This window comes from Poecilia latipinna, unplaced genomic scaffold, assembly GCF_001443285.1.
Source record: "Poecilia latipinna isolate Pla-1442-1.1 unplaced genomic scaffold, P_latipinna-1.0 Scaffold2222, whole genome shotgun sequence".
Lineage (NCBI taxonomy): Eukaryota > Metazoa > Chordata > Actinopteri > Cyprinodontiformes > Poeciliidae > Poecilia > Poecilia latipinna.
Genome location: NW_015114838.1, coordinates 11,496 through 31,385, shown reverse-complemented (window position 1 = coordinate 31,385; position 19,890 = coordinate 11,496). Strand labels below are relative to the sequence as shown.

The window sequence follows — 19,890 nt, the reverse complement described above, 5'->3', positions numbered from 1 at the left end:
TCTGCTTGCAGGTGTGTGTGCACAACGTCTCAGTGCAGGTGCACAAAGTGTAGGTTTTCATATTTAGTGTACGGATCCTGGAAAAGAGGGGAAGTAGCAGGGGGTACATTTCCACAGGCACGTGTTTAGCGTTCATTTACAGACAGTGGAAATAGGGAATTACAGACAGAATTAATGGCACAGGACAGAGACAAACAAATGCCAGGAAAGTAAAACTGCATCAGGCATCAAAAGACGCCAAAAGAGTCCAATTGATAATGCTCATCTTTAAATTTAGCTCCTTTAACAGTCTCTTTCTTTCTCTTTTTTTTTTGTCTCAGGTTTACTAGGAGCTGAGCTGCAGTTACTGTGCCAGCATGATTTGTCACATCAAATAGTACCGACGACTGTACAGAGTGTGTGGTGAAAGTTCAAACTGTTGCATGACTCATTCTCACCTGAGCTGCACAGTGAGATCTGAGTGGGTGTGAACATCCAAGGTCAGAGGCTTTTAAAACGGGAAATCTCCCACCCGCGCTCAAGCAGTTTTAATGCAAACATGCATCGATCAACAATTCATTAGGAGAGAAACATATGTTAAAAAATAAAAATCAGAGTTCAGTGCACCTTAATGCATAACACTAAGAAAAGTCTGTGGAGGGAGTATTTTAGAATCGGTTAGGATATCCATGAGAAACGGGGTTTAAGTGGGGAATCAAAGCTCCTCACTGAGTAACACTAAGGCATTTAAAACGGCTTTGATAACTCTTTAGCATTCAGACAGAAAACACTAAACTACACATTCTGCACCTCCTCTATATCAACATTTAAATAGAGCGACACCTATCAGTTCTGGTCAGAAGTTTACATGCACACCATCTGTGTATATCCCATGGATTTAATGAATCATTCATTTTGCTGGAAAACGTTGTGATTGTTAAACATGTCAGTTTACGTTGGATATTTTCTAGTTCTAGTTCCTTCCATCCCTGGTTGGATGTTTGACCTTTCCTCTTGGCAGGATTGGTAGAGCTCATTATAAACTGTTAGATAGAAGCATAGATCACACATTTTAAAGTCAGTGTAATTTCAGAAATGTATTGTTAGCCAGCTTTATCCATTGAAAATCTGGTTCTCATTTGGGATTTTTGTCTTGTTGGGACTTCCACCTGTTTCAAATTCCTCAGTCACTTAGATGTTGATTTCTACTGAAGTCGAGTAATTTTGAGGTAGTCCCTCTTCATAATTGTTGCACACTACAAAAAACACCAAATCCTGCCAAGTACTTGTGACTTGGTTCAAGTGTAAATGCCTCCGTGCTCTTGAAGACAAGTGACATTTCAGCAAGATGTAGGAGCTTGTTTTAAGTCAATAATTGATGACTGATTGACTTTGGGACATAACGGATCATGTTTAAAAGCCACGTTTGTATCAGAAAACCAGTCAGCTTGATTAAATCCTACCAACAATGCCATGAAGAGAAGTCCATTTCTAGCCAGAATTATGCAAAATGTATGTGCAAAATATGTTTATCCAACTATTAAATGTAACCAAATAATACATTTGAGACTGAATTATTGTTCATCCAAAATCACAGAGGTGATATGTAATTATTCTCAGAATGTAGGGCTGAATGATATGGCTGAAAAAACAATATGAGAGTTTCATATCAATTGATATCAATAATGTTTGATTAGATTTTGTTTTAAATATATGAAATACTACCAAACTGGTGGCGTGACAGTTCCTGTTCTGAGCAGGAACCTGAAACTGTTGCTCCGCAAGTTGCTAGGTAACCAGAAGTTCTCAAGTTGTTGCTAGGTAACCAAAGAGCGAGCGAGTTACTAAATGCCGCACATCCTTCTTAGCTGTCCTTGAGAGGTTGAGGGGCTAAAACTGATCCTCTGCTTAAATTCCCAGAATGCTGTGCGGTTCTAGACCAGAGTTCAGTGAAATCCCATCAGACGTATCATCTATTGGTACTGATCACGTGTTTATTACGACTTACATTGTCATCGGTTTATTGTCCAGCCCTATAAGAACGATTCAAATCCATCGATACCAAATCTGATATGCAGACGAAGCTCTGCGACTTCATGTAAACTCGCGACCGGAACGTAACGGGTGGATCTTTTAGTTTGTTTCTCCACCACAACACTAGATTTTGCCTGCTGCCACACAAAAACAGTAAGAAACAGCTGCTCTAGCTCAAATATTACCCCCGCCCCCCGCCCCCAAAACCCGCTCACCGAACCGAAGATCCTTTCGAGGGCTTTTAAAACAAACGCACATACGCACACATCCACAAACACACTAACCAGGCAGAACGATAGCAGTCAGGTGGCCCTAAGAACACACTATGGCCAGTTAACGCGCTGTATATCAATAGTGTATCATAGCTCTATACATGGTTTTGTAAAGGAACTGTATAGTAATCCCCGTGTGACGGCGGACAGGAGGCTCTGGAGGGGGGAAAAGGACGTTAAGCGGAGCCGGTCAGCGCTGCGGCTCAGTAAAGCTAGTTCTACAGCGTCAGCCGACAGATTGAGTCTCCTGCAGCGTCCCAAGCCTCAAACATGGCCGCTTCTTAAAGGTACTATACAGTAGCTTCACTCTTATACAGCCAAAACAAAGTGCGTAAAGGCACTATGAAACAGCTCCTAAACGCGGGAGTCTGAAAGAAAAAAAAAATATTATTATAAAGAAAATCCATACATTGCAATGGCTAAAGGACAAACTGTGACTACTACTGTACGTGATCACCATATTTAGTGGCCCCTACTGCGCAATAGATGGAAAATAAAAATAAGCCCCTATCCCCCACCAGCAGCGGATGGTTTTAAAGATTAAACAGTGTCAGTCAAAGGTAAAATTAGACATGATCGGCCCGTCCCAAAGACAGGCTCTGATTTTGACACGAGTAAAGCACACACACACGACAACTGTGATTGGTTGGTGAAGTACTTTTTCTTTAAGAGGTGAGTTTTTTTCTTCTTCTTTTTTTTCCCCCGAGGTCAGAATGGTTCGATTGATCGTAAAAGAGAGTAATACCACACGACATCAACAATGTTCCAGCAGCAACCGAATGCTGATTCAGATTTTACAGCCGGGGCCAGAAAGCACTAGCACTGATAAACTATAATAAACACTTCAAGAAAAGCCTGGTACTCCATCGTGTAATTACAACAACCCTCCCCAGTGGATCTCTTTTGCTTCTTTAAAAAACAAAAACAATAATCTGCTAATTAGAGCTGCACAAAATGAGTCAGAATTCAGCTGCTGCAAATCTAAATCTGGTTTCCTCTTTGTGTTTTTGGCTACAAAAATAAGACCACGTGAAAGTATATCTCATTTTGGCAAGTAGATATAGCGCGTTTTAGGTTAACACTTAACTTTCTTTTCAAATTAAATCCTAAGCATACGGCATGTTTGAAATACTCATCACTTCAGCAGGTAATACTTGACATTTTGAATACTTGTTGAGTTTTTTTCTTTTTCTTCTTCTTATTATTATTATCGTCTATGGTGGTATAGCTGGCTGGAGGGTCCACAGCCTTACGAGAGGCAGATGGTGAGACTCTGAGATGAAGGAGAAGAAGAAGTCCGGCCGTCGTCGGAGGAGGGCGGACAGTCAGCCTCAAATCTCCAGTCTGTGTCTCTCTCTTATCTAGATGAAGGTGGAGAACGTTTGGAGAACATGGGGGTTGTTTTCTCTTTTCTGGGGTGCTTTGACGACAGCTCAGCTTGCAGATGTGGGTCGGTCGGGCTGAGGACACAAACGACCAGCGTCCAAGCCGGACGGCGCCGCACTCGGGGCTTCTGGAGGTCCCGCAATTATCTATGACTAAAACAACATCAGGGCGCAGGTATGGAGGCGAAGAGTCGGGAGGGACGAAGGGTTTTTTTGTTTTTTTTTTTTAAGGGAAGGGAGCAAGGATGAGGAGAATGAAGTTAATGTAACAGAGAGTGATGATGGGGGCTGAGAGCTGGATAAAGCAGCAGCAGCTGAATGAGCAGGAGGGTGTAGAGAGGCGGACGGAAGGAGTGACCTCTTCCACAGTCTGACGTGTTCTCCTGCAAATCGACAGAAAAGATATCACACTTACACATCCCGTTTTATTCCAAAACACTGACTGCAAATGTAAATTATAGCCCCCAATTGTAGCCTGGAGCGTGCGCTTTTTTCATTTTGACCAAATCAGTTGGACTAATCTTCAGAAATTACCTCTCTCTGCCCTCTCTGGCTTCAGATTTGTATCTGGATCTACTTAATCAACATTTCCGTTCATTACTTTCAAGCTGACATTTTTGGAAAGTGTTCAGGGGGAAGCAGAACAAGTCAGGTTTTTAATAATAAATACCTGAAATGCTGAGTGAGCAGCAAAACTCACATAGAAAAGTTGCAGCCAGTTTTACATCAACATTTGCAAAGTCACAGTCACAGGTGATGAGTGTCACCTGTTAGCATCTTTTAAGCCATTGCTGATTTCCTTAACTCCCACAAAGACTGACGAATATTAAACTAAACTATAATCAATGTGGTTATTAAAAACCAGAACTGGGTAGTAGGTAACCAGTTACATTTACTTGAATAACTTTTTGGAAAAAATGTACGTAAAGTCAGAATCTGCTTTAAGTCTATTTCTGTCTATAAAGGGAACAGTTTGACGACGCGACTCTGAGTAAACAGCCGTTTGAAATCAAAATGAAGTGTAAAAAAATTCCTGCAGACTAATTATTTCAGAAAAATACAAAAACAAGTAGAATACTTGATACCCCAGGTGAAGATCTAAAACTTTTAAATAAACATCGTCGACTCCAAGATCAAATTCTTCGCCGTAATGAGGCGTGGAAATTCACTTTTGCTTCTCTTATCGCCCTCGTCTTGTTTATCAGAGGACCTAGAGATGCTATAAACTTTCTCATTTAGGTTCTTTTCTTTCCAGTTTTAAAGGGAGAAATAGAAATATGGATTGTATCACATTTTTACCCAAAGGAAACAAGAAGTGACGGCGTACAAATCAAAAGTTCCTTGACGCCGATCAATCAATGAAAAGATGCTTTGGAATCATTTTGTTGAGTTTATTGGGTTATTTATTATTTTTAACGTTGGTTTTTTTCACAGATTTCTCTGCAGAGCGCATCCTAAATATCAGGAAAATTGCAGCTTGTATAGCTGAAATATTTAGCTGCAGTGCTACTTGAGGATCGTCATTCATTTTTTTCCATTTAGCTTCTGCAATAAAGCTTTTTCTCTGTGTGTATTAACGTTTATTAAAGTATATTTGGTGTTAGAACTATCAAAATAGACAGTTGTAAATGTTTTAGAGGGGATCTCAAGAATTTGTTGATTTTAACTATTCGGTGCTGAAACTCCATAAATACCTGGGTCCAGTGTTCTCAAATTAAAGGTATCAAATTTGATGTTACTTTTTTACATCACTGCAACACAAAGTGAGCATTAAGGCTTCATGCATAATCCTTACAACAGGAGAAAATAAGGAAACCAAAAAACATCTGTTTTAGTGCTGCAGCTCACAGTGTCATTTTCCTAAGTGATGACAAGTTTATTTAGACATTTTTAACGTGTCCTACATTTCCTTTCCCTCAGGAAACTCTGCATTGTTATGCATAAAATAACTTTGTCTATTCCTCCCAAGAAGATGACGTTAAAACATGTTTTCAAGTTGAATGTGTGATAACAGTCTGACACATGCAGACAAGAAAACATGACATGCAGCTTAAATATAAACGGTGCAAAAAAAGTCAGTTTTATGGGAAAATATTTTAAAGCAGAAAATTAGGTGGTCTGTATTCACACAACAGAACATAAAATAAAATACACTATACACATGTTAGTGCATGTTATGTACTTCATCTTGCATATCTTTTTACATTTAGGTTGTCAAACTGAGCCTATAATAACAGGATTTTATGGTTGTCTGAAGCCTTTAAAAACAGGTTTTGATGATAAAACAAGGTTGTTGCTTTAATGATTGCTCATATTCTGGAATTTGCGCTCAGTTTTGCAGCTTGCATTATGACACATTTTAGGGGACTATTTTCAGGTGCGGATTAATACACATTTGGGACAATAAAAACGTTTTCACAGCAGGAGACTGCATGCTTTCTTGAGCCAATTTATGCCAGTGTGTTGACAAGTTATTGCATCAGTTTTTTGTTTTTTTTTACAAAGTAATAATGTGAAGCTGCATATCATTACCTTTCTAAAAGAAGTTTTTGCCAAAAGTGATTTATTTATTTTTTGCCTAAAATATTTTGGAAAGAAAGAGAAAGAGGTGGTGATTTTTTAATTATTTTTGACAAAATCACTTTTGGTAAAAATGACTTGTGCCCTTATCTTAGGAAAGTGATGATCTTGAAAATAATGGAATTTTCTATGATTTCCAAATGTGTTATTGTCCGGTTGTTCCTGAACAGGTAAAACTGGCTGACTGAATAAATCTCAGTAGCTGCGGAAATGAATAACATCTAAAACTCTTACAGCTACGTTGCTGTCGAAGCAGGTGGAAGGTCCTTTTCGATACCGTGCAGTCGTCATTTCTTCACACGGATTTTCCTCCTTGACTGATTTATTACTCCATTAAGGAACATCTAAAATATTCTAAGAATTAAAAACCCAACAGCAATGAGGGAGAGGCAGGTTTGTTACTGTGACTGTTGCGGAAAGGATACACTCCTCCTTGTCCTGGGAAAGATCTTCTATCTCGCAGGAGCTGCACGGCAGCTTTTCTGCTACCACAAACAGCAAGTTGGTGTTGTTTATCCTTTTGGCATGAATCAGCCTGCAGAGAAAAAGACAGCTTTGTCAACAACCTCCCTCTGCTTGCTCGCATCTCGCACTCATTTGCTAATGGATCAGCAAGATTTATGAGACAGCCTTACAAGGCTCATTTAGCCAATAATGTGACCATTTCATTTAAAAACAACGCAGGTTTACAGTCTGCAGCGCTTTTCAAGCTGCTTGCTAACCGCGCCTCTGTCTTTCCACATGAGTTGCGTGAAAGGACACGTGCATGACCTGGAACAGTTTCCGCAGTCTTGGAGGATGTTGTAGGAGTTGCTGAGGTTACTGAAGTAGTACTGGGTTTGGATCATCACGCAGCTCCTCTCTTTTGACTCTATTACTTCTGCTTCCACCTCGTCTGCAACATCGGCAGAACAGAGAGAGACACGTTGGTCACCCGAGGTTCTGCACATGTCCGATGATGGTGAATTTAAAGCTCTGCTCACACACACCTGTGACAAACCAGCTGTGATAAGCCAAACCGTATAAAAACTGTTGGAACAAGGACCTGTAGTGACAGAAGATGCAATTAAGAACATGGCAGACCAGTAACAGGTTAGAGGAAAATTATATGGAGTTACATTTTCAGCCTTTTTGTCAAACAAACCCATAAAATACAGCATAGAGAGCTGCAGGCAGACATTAATTCAAGTAGACAGAGCTGGAGGGAAAAGAAGACATTCTGAAACATTTTTCATACAGTTCATTAAAATCGTTTTTAGTTAGCAAAAAGCGCCACTGTTGATTTCCTTATCTCCCAAAAAGACTGACAAATATTAAACTAAACTATAATCAATGCAGTTTCTAAAAACCAGAATTGGATTGTACTGGCAATAGTTACATTTACCCAATTACTTTTACGTTTTGGGAAAAAAAAATACTTTTCAGAGTATTTTTACTACATTGTACTTTTTACTTTTACTTGGGTAACTTTAGTATGAAGTACTGTTCCTCTTACTAGAGTAAAATTTCTGGTTTCTCAGTAACTTCACTGAATTAAGAACAAGTTTGTTTTAATCAAATATTCACCAGAAACAGACACACCCCTGCAGTTTTTGTTAAAGCTTCATAAGTTTTATACTGAAAGAAACTGATTTGGAAATCTGCATGTCACTGTAGTCAAAGCACTTACACAAATTTACAAAAAAATCCACAAATAACTACTTAGTTATGACTAAATGGGATATTTTTTGACATCAGACTAAGATAATAAATGCACTTAGTCATATTTTTAAAGATATTGATATTTGTTGCTGCTAATGCAAACCTTACTTTAACTTTTTGTAGTTTGCAAATATCACCATGCATAGTTCAACATTGAAAAGATAACTCAGTTTTTTTTTATGATGACAAAATAAATGGCCGGTCAGCAGCGATGGCTCGTGTCCATAATCTGAGGCATTTCTAGTATTTTATGTCTCTGCTGCGAATGAAGCAATAACTTAAATATAAACAGGAACAACTGAAGATTCATTCACAGCCATTTTTTTTTTGTTCTCATCTACAACAGAGCTACAGATTGAGACATTTTTATCAGGCTTCAGCCTGTAAAAAAAGTTTGATGTTCTTTGCTGTTGCTGCTTGTATAAAAGTAATAAGTTAAGTAGCTTAAGTCAGCTCAGGTGTGATGGCAGCTACAACAGGGATTAAATGTCAGCACTAATGGAGCATCATGATTTAGTCATTAAACAAGAAGGATTAGAAGAACATGACTTAAACTTGACCTATGACCCCTTTAAATATGGAAAGGCAGTGTGAAGGCTATAGTGAGCAAAAGAGGTTTTTCTCTTTTCACCCATATTACCAAACTGCTACTGCCACAGGTATTACATCTAAACCAGGAAGTCTTTAAGAGCTTCCTGTGCCTCCATGATCGTTTATTATTTGATGAAGAAAGTTGGTTCTGATCTGGGGACTAAAGTGAAGCCTGGAAGAACTTCTATGTGAAAGTATTGCTTTTTATGTCTACAGGTCATAATTATTATATTTCAATGCTCAAAAATATATCCTGTGTAGAAAAACCTATAAAAAATATTTTTTTCTTCCTCTCTTGACAATTTATTTGACCAAAGAAATAACTGCAGTAAAAGAAATGCAACGAATCTTTGAAAGCACCAACAATTGTTCTGGCTAACTAGATAGCCAGTCTCCTACTTTGAATCCAGATGCAGCTACTAGCAAAATATGCACATTATTTTCTGCAGTTTACTGATCCAGAGTGCAAACTGCAAGGAGAGAGGTGCTTCAGATCTTACCATGCAGCAGCTGACGTCCACCATGCCAGGTTAACAAAGTCTGCAATCGTAGGCTGCAGACACAGAGAAAAGAAACTTTTACTCATTTCTTTCTGCTAAACGGGTCAGTATGATTTATTTACAGCTGCCTCTTACATGTTTATCTTTCTAAAATTACTGCTTATATTTTTGTTTTTGACTTAAAGCAGCATTAATTAAAATGAAGGGAAAAATGCGACTATTTTCTGTGATTTAACGGAGGGAAATTATCACTGAAGATGAATAAAGAAAAATAATCAACTGCCAGAAGAAACAATTTTTTGTGGGAGAGTTGTTAAGTACTTGCATAATTTTGCTGGGATTTTGGAAAAGGTACTTAGGATCTTGAATACTTTTGGTGGGTCACATAAAAATAACTCAAAAACCTGCAAAGCTTTAGCAAAATGAACTCAGTCTCTTGAAACGCTCTCCAGCATTATGAAAAATCTTTTGCGTAATCTCATTAAAATAACTAGATCCTACTAAACCTTTGAAAAAGTAAGGAAATATCCCAATGAACCTCGGAAGTTCTCTAATTTGTTTTTTTGTGGGATGTTGCAAAAATACCTATCAGTGTTGCTAAACTTTGCTGGAATCTTAAAAACCAAACTTGGATCTTGTAAAAGTGCTCAGTATGTTTGGAGTCGTGTTCTTACCACAAACACTCCTCGCCTTGCTGCTCCTGCTTCGCTGCTTTGTAGTCGTTCACACACAGACTGATAATCAAACGATTGCTTGCGCTTGTAGAAGGAGTTGTTGTAGAGAGCGTACATCAAGTTTGGGTCAACGACACCAAGAAATTTGCCCACCTGCAAGGATGCAAAGCTCTGCTCAGCACCTGGTGACGATTAGAGTAAATCTGTGATGTCTGAAAAATAAATCTTATATTCAATGAAACCTCGCTCCAGTCGTCCTTCTGATTTGACATGATTAGGAATCCGCCGTCATCAATTAAATAGCACAGGAGATCCTGCAAAAAGACACACGGCAACAGGAGTTTGAAGATGATTCAGGTGAGAAACAGAGCATTAAAATACATCATTTAAATTTGTACGGCTGGCGTAAAAACTCACATCACTATTGGCTTCACAGTCCATCTCACAACCTCTGTTTGGTCCACACTGTCATGGAGGAAAACACAGTTTGGTTCAAGAATTGAAACGCTCATCAAAATAATTATTTTTCTATTAAATTAACATTTAAAACATAATTTATACCGTATTTGAGCCTTGACGGCTGTCTGTGTGGTTGCTGGCAAGAATCTTGAATTTATCGGTCCATGCTTCCAGGTCTAACTTTACTCCAAGAACTGAGAAAAACGCAGTAATTAAAGCATTAAAAATTATATTTAATGCATAAAATAACAGAGGAGAAGTTACATACTTCACCTTTATGTTGATATGAACCATTTTCTCATCTGTAATGAGGTTTTCCTGTTTGCTCACCTGCAGGTTTGACCGTCTTCCCTCCTATTGTGATATCCAGAGCCGTGCTGACCAAAATTCCCACTGTGTCGTTTTCTGGGTTCAGCAGATCGGCCCCAGCTGCATGAGACACACACACACACACACACACACACACACACACACACACACAAAAACAAGACACATGAAGGGGGGTCGGAGGTTCAAGCTGTGGTTTAGTTACGCAACCAAAGAGGATCATTCACCTGATCGATACGGTGCTGTGAAGATGTAACCCTTGTTGTCAAGGCTACGGCGGTAATAGCTGGCGTTAAACGGCTCTGGGTCTTCCTCCCAGGTTTCTGCAGCTCTAAGATTTAAAAGTAGCAAATATCTGCTGTTCAAGCTCCCTCCTCGACCTTATGTAACATCCTAACTTATCATCCAAAAATAGAACCGAGTGAGAAATGTGAGATCTAAAGAAACAGCTGCAGTCAAGACACACAGCAGTGATGAAATCTGCTCTTACTTGTTTGGAAAGACTCTTGTTATGCCTCCATCTGTTGCAGCGAACACAGCCAGGAAGCCGTATCTAAATGTCAGGATGGAGGAGAAACAAACAGGCAGTACTCAGATCTGCGTCTTCCCCACTGGTGATGTTGGAGAATAAACGTCCCTCAAAGCGGCTTGGTGCTACTCACGTGTTTAAGTCTTTATTCTTCCACACTTTCTCGACCAGCTGCCGGATGATGCCGGTGTCCAGAATCAAGTTGTGAAGGAGCAAACTGTCACCTGGAAGAAAATTTACGAAACACAGAGAGGACGATGGAGTAGTGCAGAGACTGAAACAAATTTTATTACTACCTTGCTTTTTGTAGTCAAAGCAACATTAGCTACACGTGTTTCTGTGTATTTAAAAAGGACAAAGTTACTTATTTTGTGAGCTATAAAAATGAAAAGTCCAGCAAATCATTTGTTAACTGCACCCTTCAGAAACAGAGCTGCGTTCGAGGTTTGTCTGTAAAATGCGCAACGCTGAACAATTTCACAACCTTTACTCAAAGATGAATCTGTGATGCATTTGTTAGAGACTATTTTCAGCTGTAGATTAAAACATTTAAAGTGCTGCAGTATTTCTGGCAGCAGGATGGTGGATGTGGGATTTACTCAAAATAAACTCACCAAAAAGGGAAAAAAAACACAAGCAAACGATACTTTATCAGTGGAAAATGAGGAGCAGAACTGCTACAGAATGTAGATTATCTGGGCTACATTTATTTTCTTAATCAGATTAATTTAGAGATTTTTTCCTTCAACATGCAAGGCGCCAGACTGATGTTTTTGCACTGGTTGTTCTGGTCCACCTAACAGAAATACATAATATTTTTGTTATTTCATGTGTATTTTTGACAGTATATAAATCGGAGTGTAAAGATAAGAACATCTTATTTAGGATTTGTATGTGTTTAACAAAAAATGGTTAAAACGATATCAGAAAAGTAGGATTGCAGGCTACAAAGATTAGTAGTAGTCATAGTAATTACATTGTTTTTTTGTTTATGCTTCTCCACAACAGAGTTTTCTGTCTGCATCTGATTGTATATTGTTTGTCTGAAAAAGGTTTGTCTAAAGAAGTAGCGCTTGTGTTGCAGAAAAAATATGAAGTCAGAAGAATTAATTAACTTCCAGATTTGTGTATGTTCAGCGTATTCTGTCTGAATGTGCTATTATATAAGACTGTGGAGGTAAAATCAGTGAAAAGCGACTCCTTTACAAATGTTTTCAGCTGCTTCATTGGACAGACAAACCAAAGCATTATGACGACTGCATCCAGCAAAACTGTAACTAATTTAGCATTAGCTGCAGCTAGGGCCGTTATATGTATTTTTGTTTCTAGAAGACATCAAACGTTGGGAAACCAATAAGGCAACGGTTGTTTTTGACAGATTTTTATTTGCTTGTGCAATCAAATTGCTTAAACTCTGGAGTCCAGACTTTTAATAGGAATAAAACTTACACTGCTTGGAGTCTGGCGTCACTTTCTCCATCAGGGCAATGAAGTTGAGCAGGAACTCGGTGTTGTTGTTGGAAAGTTCGAGATCATTGCAGTACTCCCTGAGAAAAAGGCAAAGGACTCAAATGTGGGAAAGTAAAAGAAAACAACAACAAAAAGCAACAATGTCGTCATTGCCATCACCGACTCTCTTAGATGTTTCTCATTGAAAGACACAAAACAGGACGGGGGAAGCATGAGTCCACACTCATGTTGAGTGTTGCTAAAGTGAGTGGCATGCTCAGGTTCACAAAAATACACTTCCACAAAGGACGGGACAGCGAGGCGAAGCATGAGAATAACGAAACTTAGTTTGGACTTTTTTTAAATGTGGGTTTTGGAGGAGAGGTTATGGGAAGTTTGTATTTTATTTTCTCAGGATGGAGAAACAGGAAGAGGTTCAGTCGGGATGAAAAGCCAGTCCGACTGGGAAACGCTCCTAAAAGCTTTAAAACAGTTTAAACGACTAGTAATTCAATTATAATGTATCGTTTTAAAATCAGAAGCTAATTTACATAGTAAGCAATCTAACTTTATTGAAAATCACATTATTCTGCCTTAATAATAAAAATAAACTAAAAAAAAAAAAGATTTTCTTGGTGCGTTAATGATACATCCATGAACAGCGAGCATGAATTCGTTTCTTCTCTTAACCACAATTCAGTCTAAATCAATATATCTTGATTGAACTGCAGGTAAATTGACATGACGGATGAAATAAGACAATTATTTCATTCATACAGGAATAATCAGCAATTATTCCTGTATTGAACTGAACAGGAATAATTACTGATCTGTCCTCCAGTGAAAGAAACATGGAGCTAGAGGGAAATATTTAAAGTTTACTGATGTCTTGTTCTTTCTTTTAGGCTAAATAGCTAACTGCTTTTTTTAATAACTAAAAAGAAAGAAGATACAGTTGGACAAAAATGGTTTCTATTGGGCACTAAATGATCAACAAAATGTATTAATTGTGGTTTAGTCTACAAAACATAGAGTAAAGAAATAATGGTTGATTACTCCCAGCGGTCAGCACAAATACTTTTAAATGTTTCTTAAATTATATTAGATTATCCACACAGTCAGTGTGAGGCAAACTGCACTCGATCATAAAAAATATTGAATTATGCCTGAGTTATTCTAGTTCTCTTTCCCGACAGTAGGGGTCACTGCTGATTTCTCCGGGTCACATAAGTAATATCAGCAGAAGAAGAACATCAAACGAATTTTAAACTTCCTTAGCTTTTATTTTTCCTTTAAACAGAATGAATTTTAGTGATTCAAACATTTAAAACTAATGCTGTTTCAATTATTTTTATACCAGATTATTTTACATCACATGATTATTCTGGCCAGATTCACAAACTCTCCAAAAGATCCCACTTCAAAAACTCCAAACTCATCAAAAAAATGTACAAGGATTTTTTTTCAAACAGACAAACACATGCATTTTTTTCCCCCTTTTTGGTGAAACCAAAGACATTTGTGTCATAAAAAATAGTTTTTCCTGAGTAGAATCACAATCTAATCTCTTCAGATTGTGTTTTTGCAATGCAAACATGCAGGATCACACAACAGCACCATGCAAACATCCGACATGTTTTTGTAGTTAATTTTTCAAGAATTTAAAAGTACGGAACAACAGTTGTGACAGTAATTGATGATCCAATTCAAAGGTTATTGGCTCCTCTACATACATAGCAAGAAGACAAGCTGACAAATATAAAAACTACATAAAGCGACTGAAACACGGTGAAAAACTGATGACCATCAACGACAGCAAACATTCATACAAAGGGCTACCTGGGAGCAATGAATACATGTCCTTCAGACTCAAAACTGTTTGGCAGCAGAGATTCAAAATCTGCAACAGAAAGGGGAGATTATCCAGGAAGAGTAGTGGGCAGAGCAGCGGGGAGTAAACTGGGTAAACAGCAGCTGTTCTTCAGAGGTGCAGGGACGCAGAAGGGACTTTACCATAGCAACAGTGAGGTATCATGGGAACACCAGCGTTAGCCAATATGGTGCCTAAAACACAACCTGACTCGATGCATCACCACTTTTTACTTCCACAAGCACTCACATATTCTGTTTGACTTGTTGCTTTGCCAACAAAGACCCTGTTTTTCTTTCTGATTAGGTTTGATTTGAGTCTGATTTTATTTGGGGTTTTTTCGGACGTCTGAGAACTGACTTTACCAGGCGTGATGTGTCAAGAAGCGAGTTCTCAGACAGATTGTGCATAATGAGTGCTTTTAGATCAGGCAGGCATCAACATGGCCAACTATTTGCAGGGGGGGAGGAGGTGGGTGAAGGTCCTAATGGAAGTGGTCACCCCTCAGACCGACGGGGGGAGAGGACTCAGAGAGACACTTAATCGGGGGAAATGCATCACATTGTGAAAGGCATGATGTGGGGCAACTTGGGTTGATCCGTCTGGAACAAAACAGCAGAAAGGAATGCCACTGAACCCTTAGAAGACTCCCATATTTTCTAATCGACTCAGAACCAGAAGAGAAATTTAACTTGGACGAAATGGAGTGCCCAGGTAGTTTTCCGCCCACAATGCCATGCACATCCGGGGTCAGGTTTACAGAGGAAGCACTGGGCCGTGCCCCTGGCGGTCTGAGGGGTGAGGAGGGAGGGGGAACAAGCTGATGGAGACGAGGAGTACAGAGGGACAACATTTAGGAGTCAGGTGAGAAACCTGACAGCATGGGGAGACCTGAGAGGCCAGGATGGAGCTCAGCCCTGTGGCGTTAGTCTGCACACTGCACTGTCTCCAGCTAGAGGCAGACAAACTACGGCAGCCAAGCTGTTACAAGTCTATCGAATTTGGTCAAAGTACGTCTGCACCACGGCGTCAGTAGCTGCGTCTCCGTTAACAATAAAACTGTGCGCATCGAAATTACGAAAATTAATTTGCTGAATGGAAACACACCAGTTTTGAAAAACTCAGAAAACGCAAATGTTTTGAAAAAACTGCAAAAGAAACACTTCTTTTTTTTGTTTTCATCGTACGAGTCACGTGATCAACAGCCGGACGTTGCTACTGGTGAAAACGACAAGGAAGACGACAGGAAGTAGTAGAAGGATGACGGTTTGTCTCTTTCTGACAATGTGAGGGTCACAGCATCGCGCAGTTCATAAAACGTTGTGTCATTTTAACATGTTAACACTTCTGTTAAATCATCGACAACAATTTCCCCAAAACACCACAAAAGTAGCTCCAACGCCAGAATAAGACATCAACATCTCCAACGCCATGACTAAATTACGAATACAGTCTGATGTAGCTGTTAAAATCCATTGCTGCTATGATTTTTAATGATAATTGCCTGAATAAACTTATTCTTGTGTGTTTTTAATTTACTTTCTTATCTAGCAGAAACACTGAATTAAAGAAATTGTGTTTTTTTCTTCGACTTCAGACGAATAAAAACAAAGATTTGCGCACATTTGTCATGGAAACACAGCTAATGAAACTTTATGACTATAATCTGAAGTTTTTATTAGAAAATATTGACAATGTTTTACAATTATAGAAATATGTCTGTTTACCTTCCAGGTTAAAAGACTCACACATGCATCACTTTATGTTGGCCTAACTCATAACATTCAAATAAAAACACTACAAATTTTAGCTATACTGTGACAAAATGTGGAAAAGTTCAAGAACTATGCATAATTTTGCAAAGCAGTAAATAAATGTGTGATTGTGCAGATTTGGCACTAAAAAAAAGTGATATTTAAGTCTAATACCTGAACACTAGTGTAAAATGAACTAGTTACACTGTAGAGAGAAGATGAAAAGAAAGAGACTGGAGTTAATTAGAGGGGAAAATAGAGAGATTATGGTGAGGTGAAAGAAACAGAGGCAGAGAAGGGACAGCTTCTCTGAAACTGACCGCAAAAGAAAAGGGGATTGATGTGGGAGCGGGGACAGAAGACAAATTTAAACAGAAAACATAAACGTCTATCATCCGTGGGTGCTGTTGCTTTGCTTCTCCCCCAAAATATATATATATATATATATATTTAAGGTTCCTGGAGCAGCAGATATGTGAGAGAGAGAGTGAGGTTGAGGACCGGAGGAGTCATTGTGGGATCTGAGCTGCAGCAAGAGGGTCAAGAGGAGAAGGGATTAACGAAGGAAGAGAGGAGGGGAAAAGGAAGAAAGAAAGGTTGGAAGGGCTGAAGGCATGGTTGGCAGGGACAAAGGCAAGCAGGCTGGGACAGGTGAGGAGAGGGAGGGTGAGGACAAGGGGTGAGGTAAGGAGGAGGAAGCGGTAGGGATTAGGAAGTAAAGGTAGGGAATGTGGACCGATATGGAGTATACTTGCCCTTGATGTATGAGACTGTGTGGATCCATCAGAGAAGGAGTGAGCAAGAAAAGAAACAGAGGATCGGGTAGGAAGGGGAAGGGGGGATCACAGACAATATTTTATTCAATAACTGTTTGAATAAAAATATTGTTTTCTTGAAAGAAAAAAAACCAATTCAAGTCAAACCAGACAACAGAGAAAAATAAATGAAGAACAAACATTCTTTCTGCAAGACCAAACAAAGAAAAACAAAGACATCCTGGGCAAGGAAAGCCAGGAAAGGAAATGCACTTAACACAAACCGTGAGAAATAACCATGGCAGAACCAAAGAGAAAAAAATAATATAAAAAAAAAAACACCAGGAAAAGAGAGGAGAATCAGGGTCTGGACAAAGAAAGAATGAAAGACACAAAATGTGTCCCAAATCAGACCCAGAAAAAAAACAAACTCCCACAGTTGAAAAGCCATTATTCCAGGCCATGTGGGAGTTTAACAATCGAATGATTCCAAAGCTGATCAACATCTCACACCGTCCAACAGAAGAGGAAATAAATTCCCACATGACAGAAAAAAAAAAAAGAAAAATCATAAAACTCATCATAAGGAGTGAAAAGCATGCATTTTTTCACAGCTTTCTGGTCAGAAACATCCAATAATTTAAAACACAGACGCTTCAGAATCATTACTATGGTGGAGAAGAGGCGAGAGCGTTTGGTAAAACAAAAAATAATAGCACAAAGGTCACCATTATTTTCACCTGAGGAGTACAGTAAAACCACAGCTTTCACCTTTCTGTCTGTTCAGTTATTTTTTTCTTCAGCCAGTGTGAAGAAAAAACATCACCATTTTACAGCACAGCATGAAGACAGGAGGGAGCGGGGGGAGCGGAGGAGGAGGAGGAGTCGAGGGACTCGGGAACCGTATGATCCTGCCTATCAGAGAGCATAGAGAAGGGGGAGAGGGAGGCTGAGGGGCCGGGGCAGACCGATCCCCTCGGAAACTCCATATGATGATGTTGGAAACCCGCGAAAAATGACTGAATTCGAGTGAGAGGTCACATCAGAGAGAGAGAGAGAGAGCAGAGAAAAGAGGAGGAGGACAGACAGACGGGAGGAGGACGCCGGGTCTGACCCAAAGTACTTACACTGCACCTGGAGGATCTGGTCACTTAGGTTGGCCTTGACATGGTTCTCACTATATGTGGGCAGTACCAACCCTAGACTGAGTTGGGGAAGATAAGGAACAACGTAAGCAGACATAAACCTTCAGCTCTGGACACATGAAGAGGCCGCTGCACTGAAAACCTCCTGGTGTTTCCACCAAATGTTGGTTTCTGACCTGAGTTAAAACATCAGTGTTGTTGTTTCTAAATCAACTTGTTTTCTTTGTATTATCTGAGGTCTGAAAGCGTTGCATCTTGTCATTTTGACCATTTCTCATTTTCTGCTAATAAAAACAACATTTTGAGTGTAATTTCAGAGACATCTTGTCAGAAGTTCATATAATAAAAGAACAATGTTCATTTTACTCAAATACAATAGCTATAAAGAGTAAAATCAGAGAAAATGATCATTTTAAATGGTCTCTTAATTTTTCCAGAGCTGTATTTCACATTTTTGAAGTTTATTTAACGCTCCATGAATACACCTTCATTCTACGTTCAACAATAATAATGATAATTGGGGTGTACCGATTGCAGTTTTCTGCCAAATCGTCGACTATTGATCTTTAAAAAGCCTGATCTGCCGGTTCCGATTTTAACCAATACCATTTTTTTTGTCTGAAATTTTGCTAAATATAGCACGAAAGTCGCTAAGTTGGTAACAGTGGGGAGAATATTGTCCACTGAAAACATGCAGAAATGACCTGGAGGGTCAGTCTATCAGTGAAACCTCTGTCACTGCAGAGCAGAAAAGGTCAGTGGCTTATCTTTTGATATACATACGTATATCTTTTGTTATGCATATGTATATGTAGATATTGGGGTGAGGTAGATGAGATCAGCTTCACGTTTAAGAATCGGCAGATCACCAATCTCCTAAATTGGCTGGCCGATAAATTTGTGCACCCTTAATTATTAATGACGCTAACAATGCTGTGTAATAACAACATAATACATCAAGACAGTTTCTCATATTTATTGTAAACCATTTCCTTATGCTAAAGTTTGAATAGCTTAATGTTTGGACATTACTTTAACGGCACAGTCAGACTCTTCTACAGTTGCAAACCACAGACTGAAATGCAAAAACTTCTTCTCCTGGTTCTGATCTTACAAGCTTTTAATTTGCATTTCCCTCTGGGATGATGACGTCCCTTCTTCTTTTGAAAATATTTTTTGAATATTTCATTTTTAAATAAGATGCACACTGTTTGTAAATTCACAATTTCAGTAATAATTTAGAGCTTATAAATACTTGAGTTGTGTGATCCAGGTAGCCAACCTTATTGATAATTCAGCAAAGAATGTGCAGAGCTTTCTGTTTATTTAATAAAAAAAATACTCGTTGATATTTTATTTTGTATATGCATATTTCATAGAAAAGATGCTTTAGGAACATTCCTGCGATGCATGTGGATGTTTTAATCGAAAAACATCACTCAGTTGTGCAGAGCTTTAGATGTTCTCCGTCTTTGATTTGCTGTAATTTCCTAAAAGCACGAAAGCCTTTCTCTCTTTGTGCGACAGCAGCATTTGATGTGCCACATTTTCAAACAGACCTTATAATCCACTGAATGTGCCATGATTTCCTTTTTTATATAAAAGCAAATCTAATTTAGCGCATCTGTGCAGTGACAACCTTGCAGACCCCCTGTGATCTCCAACAACCCCATTAGTGATTTCTAAGGATGGGAGTAGTGTAAGCGCTTCGAGTTTCACTTCACATTAGCTAATTTTCCCCAAATGAAAATGAAGCTAACTGGGTCCTCGTCAAACTGTTCGTAAACCCGGATGTTTTGATATAAACTAACCTTTTCCTTTTTCATTTAATCTATTTTAAGAGACACAAAATCATCATCAATAAGGCCAACTTGCAAACTGAAGGA

The 19,890-nt window shown here is 38.9% G+C and overlaps 1 protein-coding gene across 2 annotated transcripts; it reads right to left on the bottom strand.

Annotated features, from left to right (window-relative positions):
- Positions 1–894: 894 nt before the first annotated feature.
- Positions 895–18,309, bottom strand: cacna2d2a (calcium channel, voltage-dependent, alpha 2/delta subunit 2a). 2 transcript variants are annotated; one of them, XM_015018034.1, is made up of 18 exons: positions 17,987–18,309; positions 16,860–16,874; positions 14,320–14,380; positions 12,481–12,578; positions 11,165–11,255; positions 10,993–11,055; positions 10,730–10,833; positions 10,506–10,604; positions 10,278–10,369; positions 10,134–10,181; positions 9,959–10,030; positions 9,717–9,869; positions 9,043–9,095; positions 7,240–7,295; positions 7,022–7,145; positions 6,676–6,785; positions 6,485–6,567; positions 895–4,053 (listed from the first exon to the last, which is right to left on the bottom strand). In XM_015018034.1, the coding sequence occupies exons 1-18, from the start codon at positions 18,099–18,101 to the stop codon at positions 3,931–3,933; spliced, it is 1,560 nt and encodes a 519-aa protein (XP_014873520.1). In that variant the 5' UTR covers positions 18,102–18,309; the 3' UTR covers positions 895–3,930. The 2 variants fall into 2 exon arrangements, with proteins under 2 accessions (XP_014873520.1, XP_014873522.1); XM_015018036.1 differs by lacking the exon at positions 16,860–16,874 and having other exon boundaries at positions 17,987–18,308.
- Between the last annotated feature and the right edge of the window lie 1,581 nt (positions 18,310–19,890).

What these genes read in the sequence shown, in the direction of transcription:
- cacna2d2a (XM_015018034.1), bottom strand. Translation starts at nt 18,101, where the DNA reads ATGTCTGCTTACGTTGTTCCTTATCTTCCCCAACTCAGTCTAGGGTTG. An exon ending in CATGTATTCATTGCTCCCAG is followed by an intron (nt 12,579 to 14,319) that starts GTAGCCCTTTGT and finishes CCTTTTTCTCAG; the next exon opens with GGAGTACTGCAATGATCTCG. An exon ending in GCCGTCAAGGCTCAAATACG is followed by an intron (nt 10,182 to 10,277) that starts GTATAAATTATG and finishes CCTCCATGACAG; the next exon opens with TGTGGACCAAACAGAGGTTG.